Source organism: Mytilus trossulus, chromosome 9, assembly GCF_036588685.1.
Source record: "Mytilus trossulus isolate FHL-02 chromosome 9, PNRI_Mtr1.1.1.hap1, whole genome shotgun sequence".
Classification (NCBI taxonomy): Eukaryota; Metazoa; Mollusca; class Bivalvia; order Mytilida; family Mytilidae; genus Mytilus; species Mytilus trossulus.
In genome coordinates, this window is record NC_086381.1 from 74313832 (window position 1) to 74327638 (window position 13807).

The 13807-nt window shown below is 31.6% G+C and overlaps 1 protein-coding gene across 1 annotated transcript in view; it reads right to left on the bottom strand.

Moving 5' to 3' along the window:
* Positions 1-13807, bottom strand: part of LOC134684928 (uncharacterized) — a 99355-nt gene that overhangs the window by 54451 nt on the left and 31097 nt on the right. Inside the window, exons 7-9 of the mRNA XM_063544246.1 lie at positions 13156-13257; positions 6378-6467; positions 4672-4747 (exon numbers count right to left, since the gene is read on the bottom strand). Coding sequence (XP_063400316.1) covers positions 4672-4747; positions 6378-6467; positions 13156-13257 — 268 coding nt within the window. The remainder of the gene's footprint in view (positions 1-4671; positions 4748-6377; positions 6468-13155; positions 13258-13807) is intronic.

Below are 13807 nucleotides of genomic sequence, written 5' to 3' on the forward strand. Positions count from 1 at the left end.
TGTCTCTGACACTGGACAATCTGTCAAAGATAAATTTTCTCTATTTGTCTTGTGACATATTTCCTATAAAGTCACATTAGTCTAAATAGCATTAATTTGATAGCCTTATTTTGAAGTTTGCTTCCAGCTATCTCTCAGTCATTAAAACAATAAATGAGTATGTTATTGTTTTGATCTGTCAGAGTGTCGATATGTCAATGTGTTGATTTATCAGTCTATAAATGTGTTGATATGTCCATGTGTTGAAGTTGTATGAGTCTGTTAATGTGTAGATATGTCAGTGGTGTTAATTTGTGATGTTTGAATCTGTTAATGTACTAATATGTCAGTGTGTTGATATGTTATTGTGTTGATGTACAAGTCTTGTAAAACGTTTGATAGGTCAGTGTACCAATGTACATGTGTTATTGTGTTGATCTGTCAGTGTGTTGATATGTCAATGTGTTGATGTGCAAGTCTTGTAATACGTCTATATGTCAGCGTGTCGATTGGATGTACAAGAGTTATTGTGTTGATCTGTCAGTGTGCCGATATATGAATGCATTGATTCTTGAGTTTGTAAATGTATAGATCTGTCAATGTGTTGATGTATCAGTCTATAAATGAATGTGTTGATATGTCAATGTGTTGATGTTCAAGTCTTGTAATACGTCAATATGTCAGTGTGTTGATGTACAAGAGTTATTGTGTTGATCTGTCTGTGTGCCGATATATGAATGCATTGATTTTTGAGTCTGTTTATGTATAGATCTGTCAATGTGTCACTATATCAATGTGTTGATGTACGAGACTTGTAATATGTGGACCTGTCAGTGTGTTGATGTATGCGTGTTAATGTGTTGATTTGTCAGTGTGTCTATATGTCAATGTGTGAATGTATGAGTCTGTTAATGTGTCGAAATGTCAACTTGTTGATGTTCGAGTCTGTTAATTTGTTGATTTGTAAGTGTGTCAATATATGTCAACTTGTTGATGTATGAGTTGGTTAATATGTTTATATGTCATTGATTCATTATGTCAATGTGTTAAATATGTCATTATGTCTATGTCTATGTGTTGATGTATGAGCCTGCTGATATGTTGCTCTGTCAGTGTCTTGACTCTTTCAATTTTTAATACTTGTATTGTGAATTGTTTTTCTAAAAATGTAAAATGAATTCCACGAGAAGAAAACGAGCAAGCAGTTTATTTAAGTCGAATCGTCGATATTGACAATTGGGGGACTTCAGATGAATTTTTTGACTTTATAGATAATTTATGGGGTCCTCACTCCATTGACAGGTTTGCAAATATTGAAGAAAAAAAAACTGCTTAGATTTAATTCTTTATATTGGAATCCGGGTTCAGAAAGTATAGATTCATTTACATGTAACTGGCATGAAGAAAATAACTGGTTAGTACTGGCACCTAAAGTCATTACTTATTTAGTCAAATGTAGAGCTGTTGGAACTCTGATAGTTCCAAAGTGGTCCTGCATCGCCGTTACATTATAAACCATATGTTGAAGATGTTTTTGAGTTTTTTGAGGCAAATAGAATATTTGTTGCTGGAAATAATGTAAATTCTATTTTTGCTCAAGGTGATTTTAAAGGAACTGTTTTAGCAGTGAGCTAAAATGGTTTAGATATGTAATATTATATATATATTTTACAGATTATCCATATTGGTCACTGGACAACCGTTTTTAATTTGGTAATGATGGTCACTGCAGGACTGTTCATGATTTGGCATAGAAACCTCACTGGACACGCACTTGTTTATTGTGTTATGTTTGTCACTGGACATATGATTTGTAATGGTCACTGGACCAATAGTAATGTAGTCGTTGGACTATGCAGTTAAGGTCGCTGGACCGCTTAAAAGGATAAGAATTTACAAGGTAATTATAGATTTATTGTATGATTAATTACTGTTTAATTATTATTTCCGTAATTTTCTTTTATTACAGAAAATTTTTACAACTGGTTTTTGGAAACAGAGTCACATAATTTCTCACCCACAGTTGAAAATGCTTTTTCAAAAACTTTCATCAACAGTATTAGATTCAAAGGCTAAAACTACAGTATCAAAGTACATTGGGTATTTCAAAAGATTTGTACTATGGACACGAAAATATTCAGAGATAACTTCGATACTTCTGTGTAATGAATTACATGTCAGTTTATATTTGCAACATCTAATAGATACCAGTAGTCATTGCAGTGTCGTTAAGGCTGCATTTTATGGTATTAAGTGGGCACATCATATAGCAGGAGTAAAGAATCCTTGTGATTACTCAATGCATCGAAACGCATGTTTCTAGACCGATTCAGAAAAAGACACCAGTGGATCCAGAAACTATGAAAAATCTTTTTAAATTGTATAACAAGAAGTCGAGATCACTTAAAGATTTGCGTTTATTGTGCATGTGTGATTTAGCTTACACTGTTTTTTTCAGATAAAATGAACTATGTAATATTAAGGCCAAACATATTTCTTTTACTGTCGAATATGTAGACCTTTTTATAGAAAAGAGTAAAACTAATTGTTATATATAAAAGGAAAGAATGTTTATACTTCTAAATTAGATAGTCCTCTGTGTCCTGTAAAAATTTTAAAGTCTTATTTGGCAGAAGCTTAAATTGAGATGAATTCTGATATGTACATTTTTAGGTCGTTAACATTTTTTAGAAAATCCAATATATTTATGTTACGTTCTAAGAATGAGAAATTATCATATACACGAGCAAGAGAAATATTTAAAGAGGCTCTTCATAGTATTGGATGTTCCAAAAAAGATTTCGGCTTACATAGCTTTCGTTCAGGTGGGGCTACCATGTCAGCTAGAAACGGTCTCTCAGATAGACTTTTTAAGATACACGGCCTCTGGATATCAGACTTGGCAAAAGATCGCTATGTGTTTGAAGATATGAAAAAGCGTTTATCTGTTACAAAAAAATCTTGGTTTATAACCACTGCTTTCTTTGTGCATCGACATGGTCACTGTGCTGGACAAAATCAGAAATGTGTTTCTTATTTTATTACAAGTATAATATAGTATACAGTTTGGGTTTGAAGTAGGGTTTAAAAAAATAAGTAGTGAGCTGCACATAAATACTTTATGTTCGTTTGAACAAATGAATTAGAACATAATTGATATGTCAGTGTGTCCATACGTCAATGTGTGAATGTTAAGGTCTGTTAATGTGTTGATATATTGATATGTCATGTGTAGATTTATGAATCTGTTAATGTGTTCATCTGCCAGTTTGTCAATATGTCAATGTGTTGGTGTGTGAGTATGTTAATGTGTTGATTTGTCAGTGTGTCAATATGTTAATGTGTTGATGTATGAGTTGGATAATATGTAAGTGTTTTGATATGTTTATGTGTTCATCTGTCTGAGTGTCTATATGTCTATGTGGTGATATATGAGCCTGTTAATGTGTTGATCTGTCAGTGTGTTGATGTAAAGTCTGTTAATGTATTGATTTATTAGTTTGTCATTATGTTCATGTGTTGATAAATGATCCTGTTTAAGTGTTGATCTGACAGTGTGATGATGTAGAAGTATGTAAATGTGTTGAAAAATTATTCTGCAAATATGTTGATTTGTCTACATGTTGATGTATGATTCTGTTAATGTGTAGATCTCTCAATGTGCATGATGTGTCATTGGGTAAAAAGCTTTCGAATTGTCAATGTATTTATATGTCAAAATGTCAATTTGTTAACTGTTTATTGTGTCGATATGTCTATGCATTAATGTTTGAATTTGATGCTCTTTTGACACAACAAGTTTTATATGTTGATCTGCCAATGTATTAATATGTCGATTTGTTGATAGGTCAACTGGTCATTGTGTCTATCCTTCTATAGGTCAACTGGTCAAGGTGTCTATCCATCTATAGGTCAACTGGTCATTGTGTCTATCCTTCTATAGGTCAACTGGTCAATGTGTCTTATCCATCTATAGGTCAACTGGTTATTGTGTCTATCCTTTTATAGGTCAACTGGTCAATGTGTCTATCCATCTATAGGTCAACTGGTCATTGTGTCTATCCTTCTATAGGTCAACTGGTCAATGTGTCTATCCATCTATAGGTCAACTGGTCAATGTGTCTATACGTCTATGTGTCAATGTATTAATATGCCAAAAACTACTTATTCTGTATAATCCAGTTGAGCCGATGGCTGGATTTGGTTGTCAACCGAACAGGTAAAGAATGCTATATAAATCAGGTGAGAATGAATTTAAGTTTAATGTGATCTGTTATCAACAGGTTGATGAAAGCATAAATCGGATGAGAATGAAAGGTGTTTATTTTAAGGTTAATATGTCATAATGATCTGTAATCAATCAATTTTCATCAATAGCCTACTTTACTTTTCCCATTATTTTTTTTTTTATTTTTTATTATTTAGTAACATTATACCCAGATATCAAGGTTTCCATTCATTAGAATTAAGTAACTTTAAATCATTCCAGTGTTCATGTACTAGTAATAAGTAGCTTTAAATCATTCCAGCCAGTATATATAATAATAAACATTAGATGATTGCCTTGTGTGATGAACGCAGTATGAATGATAGTACCGACATTGTATTAAGCAGACATCAACGTTTCCATATATTAGAAACAAATAATTATTATTTCAGTCAGTATCTGAATAATTAATATTAGATGATTACCTCCAACTACTGGTGCTGCAGGTTCCTGTGATTGGTTGTCAGGAGTCAATTCTGGAGGTGTCTTTGACATGACAGTCTACAAAAGAAAAACATGTAATAAACTATCATGTCTCATGTGAAAACTTGTTTAATAGCTGTATTGAAGGCCGTAGAGTGACTTTTCATTGTCAATTTCTGTTTTATTTGGTCTCTTGTGAAGATTTGTCTCATTGGCAATCGATACCACATCTTTTTTATCATACACCTATCTAAAAGGTCCATTTTTGCCACTGAAAATAAAGATTATAAGAACAATTATAAATTTGCCCATAATTTGCACATAATGTTTGGACATGCATATTAGATCATGAAATACACATGTCAGACACATTATTCTGACAACCAGTCTTTGTGGAGAAGGTGGGAATACATATTTTAAAGTTGTTGGTTCGACCAAGCTGGTGATACAACCCACACTACCCGACATTTGAGGCAGGCACCGTACTAAAAGACCACATACATGGTTGTGTTACAGCGATTGGGGTCATAAATCTGAATAACCAAAATAAGGGACGACAAATATTATTTTATTAAAATTTTGTAATGTTCTATCCTTTTTCAGATTATTTATATTTTCATTTAATTTTTTTTGGATTTCTTTCAGAAGCAGTTATTGCCAAGTTCAAAACAGTAGTGTTATCAACCATACTCATAATGGAGAAAATGCATAATTTCTTAAAGTATGTGTTACTGTATTTGTTTTTATTTCTCCCATTGTTGAATTGTAGAAAAATGCACAAGTTCTGGTTTTTGGCTTCAATCTGCCGATATGTGGATTCGCCAAACAAAGTGTGATAATTTGGCAACTTTTATTTGAAATGATCAGTATAGAAAAAAAATCAATTGTTTTCTGATTTTTCTGATTCCATGTTTATTGCTTTATAGGTGTCAGACCACCAATTCAAAATCCCTATCTATTCCAACATTTTTTTAATTTTCACAGCTATCTAAATTTTTTACATAAGTATAACTTCATAGAAAGCAGGTGTATACTGAATTGTCCATGTATCATCTTTCTACCTGCCAATTCTAATTCATGTTTTATGTCTTGTAGTAAAATACCAACAGCCGAAGGTAACTACTAAACATAGCCCCTGGTTTTTCTGGAAATCTTAAATAAATATAGTATGGATCACATTAGTCCTCAATTTTTAATGCAAACTCATGAGCAAATAAATTATGTCTAAAAATGGTTTAAATATATTTCTCTATCACCAAAATTTTCATTTCTGCAAATTTTTTGGTTAGTTTAGGTAAACAATAACATCAAGCATGTTATAAGTCCTCAACTCTCTAAGACAATCCAAAAATGTTTTAAAAAACAAAACAACATTATTTTTTCTGACCTTGAACAGATAAAATATGTACAACACAGGGGACATTGGAACTCTGTTCTTTTATCTTAAAATAACGAAGGGTTTGAAATATTTATTATGCAAAACTTTCAATGTTATATACAGATTTCAAACCTTTGACTTTCACATATACCAACTTTTATATTAGGTAACAAGCTTGGAATTGTCATTTTACATTGTTAACTGACAAAAAATACCACAGTGACATTGAAAACTAAAGTCAACTGTTTTATTGTCACTGCTTTGTACCAAGATTGTTGTGTCTCTAACAAATTTGTGAATATCTCTTTTTAATTAAGATAAAATATTTACCTTAAGGAAGTCCATCACTTCTTTCTTCTTCCTTTTCTTCTCTTCAGAATCATAGCTTTCTATTGTAACCAAATCGTAAGGAGTCTGACCCTGAAATACAATTAAATTATATTTCATTAATCATACAAATATACACAACCTGTAAAACATTAAATAACGGGAAATTGTTGCATTAATCTTACCTATACAATGTAAAATATTGTCTTATTTATATATATTTGACAAATCAAATTAAAACCAGTGAACCTAAACTATCAACAAATATGAAATAACATTATAAAGAGATAAATGAATTAAAGAACCTTAGTGTCAGCGCGCTCACATACCCCACGTCCCCACATTGTCACTGGGCAAATGAAATAACTGTAAGAAAGAAAAAAAAATGAATAATAATTTCATGTCGATATGCACATCTACATAGTATGTCCTTATAATGTAAAAGGTTTCATGAAATTCTGTTGAGTGGTTTCAGAGGAGTTTTAATGACAAACTGTTGCAGTAGTATATTGAGGCAAAGAAGTTCAAAGGGGCATAACTCCTAGAATAAAACCTGAATCATAATTTCCTGTCGATATGCAAATCTTCATAGTATGTCCTTATTATCTACAATATTTCATGAAATTCTGTTAATTCATTTGTTTTTCACATCCCCCTTTCCCTTTTTCAAAAATTGATCTCAATTCAAATTTCTAATGGAGATTGCAACAATAACTACTCATTTAAATACATCATAAAATATTAAAATTGTTATCACTGAATGGTAAAGATTGTTTTAATTTATCAGTTGGTAGTAAAAGTGAATATACATTGTAAATTGTATAAAACAATGATTTAAGTTGATTCAACTACTATTCTGGACAAAGAAAGATAACTTCAATTGAAAATTTCTTGCTATTGCACAATATTGTGAAATTAGATATTTCTTGCTATTGCACAGTACTGTGCAATTGAAGATTTCTTGCTATTGCTGAATACTGTGCAATTGAAATTTCTTGCTATTGCACAATACTTAATATAATAATTTTGGATCCTGATTTGAACCAACTTGAAAACTGGGCCCATAATCAAAAATCTAAGAACATGTTTAGATTCAGCATATCAAAAAAGCCCAAGAATTCAATTTTTGTTAAAATCAAACTTAGTTTAATTTTGGACCCTTTGGACTTTAATGTAGACCAATTTGAAAATGGGACCAAAAATTAAGAATCTACATACACAGTTAGATTTGGCATAGCAAAAAAAAACAATTATTCAATTTTTGATGAAATCAAACAAAGTTTAATTTTGGACCCCGATTTGGACCAACTTGAAAACTGGGCCAATAATAAACCAGATGCTCCGCAGGGCGTAGCTTTATACGACCGCAGAGGTTGAACCCTGAACAGTTGGGGCAAGTATGGACACAACATTCAAGCTGGATTCCGCTCTAAATTTGGATTGTGATTAAATAGTTGACACAGCATAGGTTTCTATCACAGAATGAATGTATTCAAATGAACTTAAAATTTTTGTTTTCTCTTAGAGCAATTCACTATGCTGTTGAATATAAATCCTCTCAAAAAAATGTTTGAAGAAATTTTCTTTTTATTTATGAAATTTCAAATGAGAAAAATTGAACCCAATTTTTTAATCACATCCCCCTTTCCCTTATTCCAAAACTAATTTCAATTAAAATATTCTAATGGAGTTTGCAACAATTACTACTCATTTAAATACATCATAAAATATTAAGATGTCAAAAAACTGCTTGTTATCACTGAATGGTAAAGATCATTTAAATTTATCAGTTGGTAGTAAAAAGTGAATATACATTGTATATTGTATATAACAAAGATTTAAATTGATTCTGGACAAAGAAAGATAACTCCAATTAAAAAAAAATCTTGCAGATATTTCTTGCTTACTTTACTGGACAAAGAAAGATAACTCTTAATTAAAAAAAAAATTGCTATTTCACAATATTGTGAAATTAGATATTTCTTGCCATTGCACAATACTGTGCAATTGAAAAGACTTGCTATTGCACAATACTTTATATAATAATTTTTGATCCTGATTTGGACCAACTTGAAAACTGGGCCCATAATCAAAAATCTAAGTACATGTTTAGATTCAGCATATCAAAGAGGCCCAAGAATTTGATTTTTGTTAAAATCAAACTTAGTTTAATATTGGACCCTTTGCACTTTAATTTAGACCAATTTTAAAACTGGACCAAAAATTAAGAATCTACATACACAGTTTGATTTGGCATATCAAAGAACTCCAATTATTCAATTTTTGATGAAATCAAACAATGTTTAATTTTGGACCTCGATTTGGGCCAACTTGAAAACTGGGCCAATAATAAAAAATCTAAGTACATTTTTAGATTCAGCATATCAGAGAACCCCAAGGTTTCAATTTTTGTTAAAATCAGACTAAGTTTAATTTTGGACCCTTTGGACCTTAATGTAGACCAATTTGAAAACGGGACCAAAAGTTAAGAATCTACATACACAGTTAGATTCGGCATATTAAAGAACCCCAATTATTCAATTTTGATGAAATCAAAACAAAGTTTAATTTTGGACCCTTTGGGCCCCTTTTTCCTTAACTGTTGGGACCAAAACTCCCAAAATCAATACCAACCTTCCTTTTATAGTCATAAACCTTGTGTTTAAATTTCATAGATTTCTATTTACTTATACTAACGCTATGGTGCGAAAACCAAGAAAAATGCTTATTTGGGTCCCTTTTTGGCCCCTAATTCCTAAACTGTTGGGATAGAAACTCCCAAAATCAATACCAACCTTCCTTTTGTGGTCATAAACATTGTGTTTAAATTTCATTGATTTCTATTTACTTTAACTAAAGTTATTGTGCGAAAACCAAGAATAATGCTTATTTGGACCCTTTTTTGGCCCCTAATTCCTAAACTGTTGAAACCAAAACTCCCAAAATCAATCCCAACCTTTCTTTTGTGGTCATAAACCTTGTGTCAAAATTTCATAGATTTCTATTAACTTAAACTAAAGTTATAGTGCGAAAACCAAGAAAATGCTTATTTGGGCCCTTTTTGGCCCCTAATTCCTAAAATATTGGGACCAAAACTCCCAAAATCAATACCAGCCTTCCTTTAATGGTCATAAACCATGTGTTAAAATTTCATAGATTTCTATTCACTTTTACTAAAGTTAGAGTGCGAAAACTAAAAGTATTCGGACGACGACGACGACGACGACGCCGACGCCAACGTGATAGCAATATACGACGAAATTTTTTTCAAAATTTGCGGTCGTATAAAAATCTAAGTACATTTTTAGATTCAGCATATCAAAGAACCCCAAGGTCTCAATTTTTGTTAAAATCAAACTAAGTTTAAATTTGGACCCTTTGGACCTTTATAATGTAAACCAATTTGAACCAGATGCTCCGCAGGGCGTAGCTTTATACGACCGCAGAGGTTGAACCCTGAACGGTTGGGGCAAGTATGGACACAACATTCAAGCTGGATTCCGCTCTAAATTTGGATTGTGATTAAATAGTTGACACAGCATAGGTTTCTGACACAGAATGAATGTATTCAAATGAACTTAAAATTTTTGTTTTCTCTTAGAGCAATTCACTTTGCTGTTGAATATTAATCCTCTCGAAAAAATGTTTGAAGAAATTTTCTTTTTATTTATGAAATTTCAAATGAGAAAAATTGAACCCAATTTTTTAATCACATCCCCCTTTCCCTTATTCCAAAACTAATTTCAATTAAAATATTCTAATGGAGTTTGCAACAATTACTACTCATTTAAATACATCAAAAAAAAAACTGCTTGTTATCACTGAATGGTAAAGATTATTTAAATTTATCAGTTGGTAGTAAAAAGTGAATAGTAAAAAGTGAATATACATTGTATATTGTATATAACAAAGATTTAAGTTAATTCTGGACAAAGAAAGATAACTCCAATTAAAAAAAATTCTTGCAGATATTTCTTGCTTACTATACTGGACAAAGAAAGATAACTCTTAATTAAAAAAAAAATTGCTATTTCACAATATTGTGAAATTAGATATTTCTTGCCATTGCACAATACTGTGCAATTGAAAAGACTTGCTATTGCACAATACTTAATATAATAATTTTAGATCCTGATTTGGACCAACTTGAAAACTGGGCCCATAATCAAAAATCTAAGTACATGTTTAGATTCAGCATATCAAAGAGGCCCAAGAATTTAATTTTTGTTAAAATCAAACTTAGTTTAATTTTGGACCCTTTGCACTTTAATTTAGACCAATTTTAAAACTGGACCAAAAATTAAGAATCTACATACACAGTTAGATTTGGCATATCAAAGAACCCCAATTATTCAATTTTTGATGAAATCAAACAATGTTTAATTTTGGACCTCGATTTGGGCCAACTTGAAAACTGGGCCAATAATCAAAAATCTAAGTACATTTTTAGATTCAGCATATCAAAGAACCCCAAGGTTTCAATTTTTGTTAAAATCAAACTAAGTTTAATTTTGGACCCTTTGGACCTTAATGTAGACCAATTTGAAAACGGGACCAAAAATTAAGAATCTACATATACAGTTAGATTCGGCATATTAAAGAACCCCAATTATTCAATTTTGATGAAATCAAACAAAGTTTAATTTTGGACCCTTTGGGCCCCTTTTTCCTTAACTGTTGGGACCAAAACTCCAAAAATCAATACCAACCTTCCTTTTATAGTCATAAACCTTGTGTTTAAATTTCATAGATTTCTATTTACTTATACTAACGTTATGGTGCAAAAACCAAGAAAAATGCTTATTTGGGTCCCTTTTTGGCCCCTTTTTTCTAAACTGTTGGGACCTAAACTCCCAAAATCAATACCAACCTTCCTTTTGTGGTCATAAACATTGTGTTTAAATTTCATTGATTTCTATTTACTTAAACTAAAGTTATTGTGCGAAAACCAAGAATAATGCTTATTTGGGCCCTTTTTTGGCCCCTAATTCCTAAACTGTTGAAACCAAAACTCCCAAAATCAATCCCAACCTTTCTTTTGTGGTCATAAACCTTGTGTCAAAATTTCATAGATTTCTATTAACTTAAACTAAAGTTATAGTGCGAAAACCAAAAAAATGCTTATTTGGGCCCTTTTTGGCCCCTAATTCCTAAAATGTTGGGACCAAAACTCCCAAAATCAATACCAGCCTTCCTTTTATGGTCATAAACCTTGTGTTAAAATTTCAAAGATTTCTATTCACTTTTACTAAAGTTAGAGTGCTAAAACTAAAAGTATTCGGACGACGACGACGACGCCAACGTGATAGCAATATACGACGAAAATTTTTTCAAAATTTGCGGTCGTATAAAAACCAGACCAAATATTAAGAATCTACATACACAGTTAGATTTGGCATATCAAAGAACCCCAATTATTCAATTTTTGATGAAATCAAACAAAGTTTAATTTTTGGGCACCTTTTTCGTAAACTGTTGGGACCAAAACTCCTAAAATCAATACCAACCTTCCTTTTATGGTCATAAACCTTGTGTTAAAATTTCATAGATTTCTATTTACTTATACTAAAATTATGGTGCGAAAACCAAGAATAATGCTTATTTGGGCCCCTTTTTGCCCCTTAATTCCTAAACTGTTGGGACCTCAACTCCAAAAATCAATCCCAATCTTCCTTTTGTGGTCATAAACTTTGTGTTTAAATTTCATTGATTTCTATTTACTTATACTAAAGTTATTGTGCGAAAACCAAGAATAATGCTTATTTGGGCCCTTTTTTGGCCCCTAATTCCTAAACTGCTGGAACCAAAACTCCCAAAATCAATCCCAACCTTCCTTTTGTGGTCATAAACCTTGTGTCAAAATTTCATAGATTTCTATTTACTTAAACTAAAGTAATAGTGCGAAAACCAAGAAAATGCTTATTTGGGCCCTTTTTGGCCCCTAATTCCTAAAATGTTGGGACCAAAACTCCCAAAATCAATCCCAACCTTCCTTTTGTGGTCATAAACCTTGTGTTAAAATTTCATAGATTTCTATTAACTTTTACTTAAGTTAGAGTGCGAAAAATAAGTCTTCGGACGACGACAACACAGACGACGCCAACGTGATACCAATATACGACCAAAAATTTTTCACATTTTGCGGTCGTATAAAAATGCTTTTTTTGGCCCCTTTTTGCTTGACTGTTTGCCCCATTATACTTAAAATAAATCCCAACGTTCTATTTATAAAATTAAACATTGTGGTACAATTTCAGAGCAATTGAAATACTTATACACCACTTATTGTCCTGAAACTAGATAAATGCTTGTTTTTGGCCCCTAATTCCTAAACCTTAGGGACCATAACCCCCAAATCAATCCAAACCTTTCTTTTGTGGTTATAAACATTGTGTTAAAATTATATTCATTTCTATTTACTTATACTTAAGTTATTATCTGGAAACCATCCGTTTTTCGGACGAAGCTGACAACAACAACGACAACTACTAAGATGTGATACCAATATACGGCCGCAAAATTTTGGGGTCATATAAAAAGGTTAGCCCCTCCATGTAAACATAAAGCAACAAACTGATTTCTTCAAATTTAGTTGAACTGTTTATGATACAGGTATTTCATCATAAAGTTGTACTTCATTATATATGATCAAACTGCATCTGTTTACCCTCAACTATTGTATTTGTATTTATGTTGTAATTGTACTTTCTCTGTTGACCTCTAATTAGTTTTCAGAGAATAAAATATCTATCTATCTAATAAGATTAAAACTGAATGTTACCTTTAATGATTTCACCCAAGGACTGCATCCTTGATCTATTAACCATTTTGTTGTCTCAATCTGTCCATACTTAGCAGCCCAATGTAAAGCTGTTAGTGCACCCTATAACCATACAAAAATATAAACATGTTAATGTTGTGTGATAATAAATCAAGAGAGGAGTCAAACAATTTATCAAAATGTTAGAAATATAACATCTGGTAATAAAGAAAACAATTATACTTGTGTATAAACTGCTAAATGGTAGATTAAGATACAGTCGAACCTCGTTGTGTCGAACTTGGTTGTGTCAAAAACTGGGATGAGTCGAAGTAATTTCTCGGTCCCGGTAAAATTCCTGTTTGATCAATGCATAATTACCTCTGATTAGTCAACTCAGTTGATTCGAATACTCTTAAGTCTAGTATATTTTACAGTCCCGTCAATGTAAAATTTATGTAAATTGACAGGGATGACTTGAAGTTCGAAAGTAAGAATTTTCAAAAGATACAGACCTAATGATCAAAATTCAAATCGGATGTATTTCTTATGTAACCTTATCATTTTCCAAAGAGATTAACGCTGAGTAAACAAACTTGTTTGTATAACAGTTAAAATGACATGTTTATGGTGACTGATAATTAACACCTTTGTTGATTGTTCAAGCAGAATG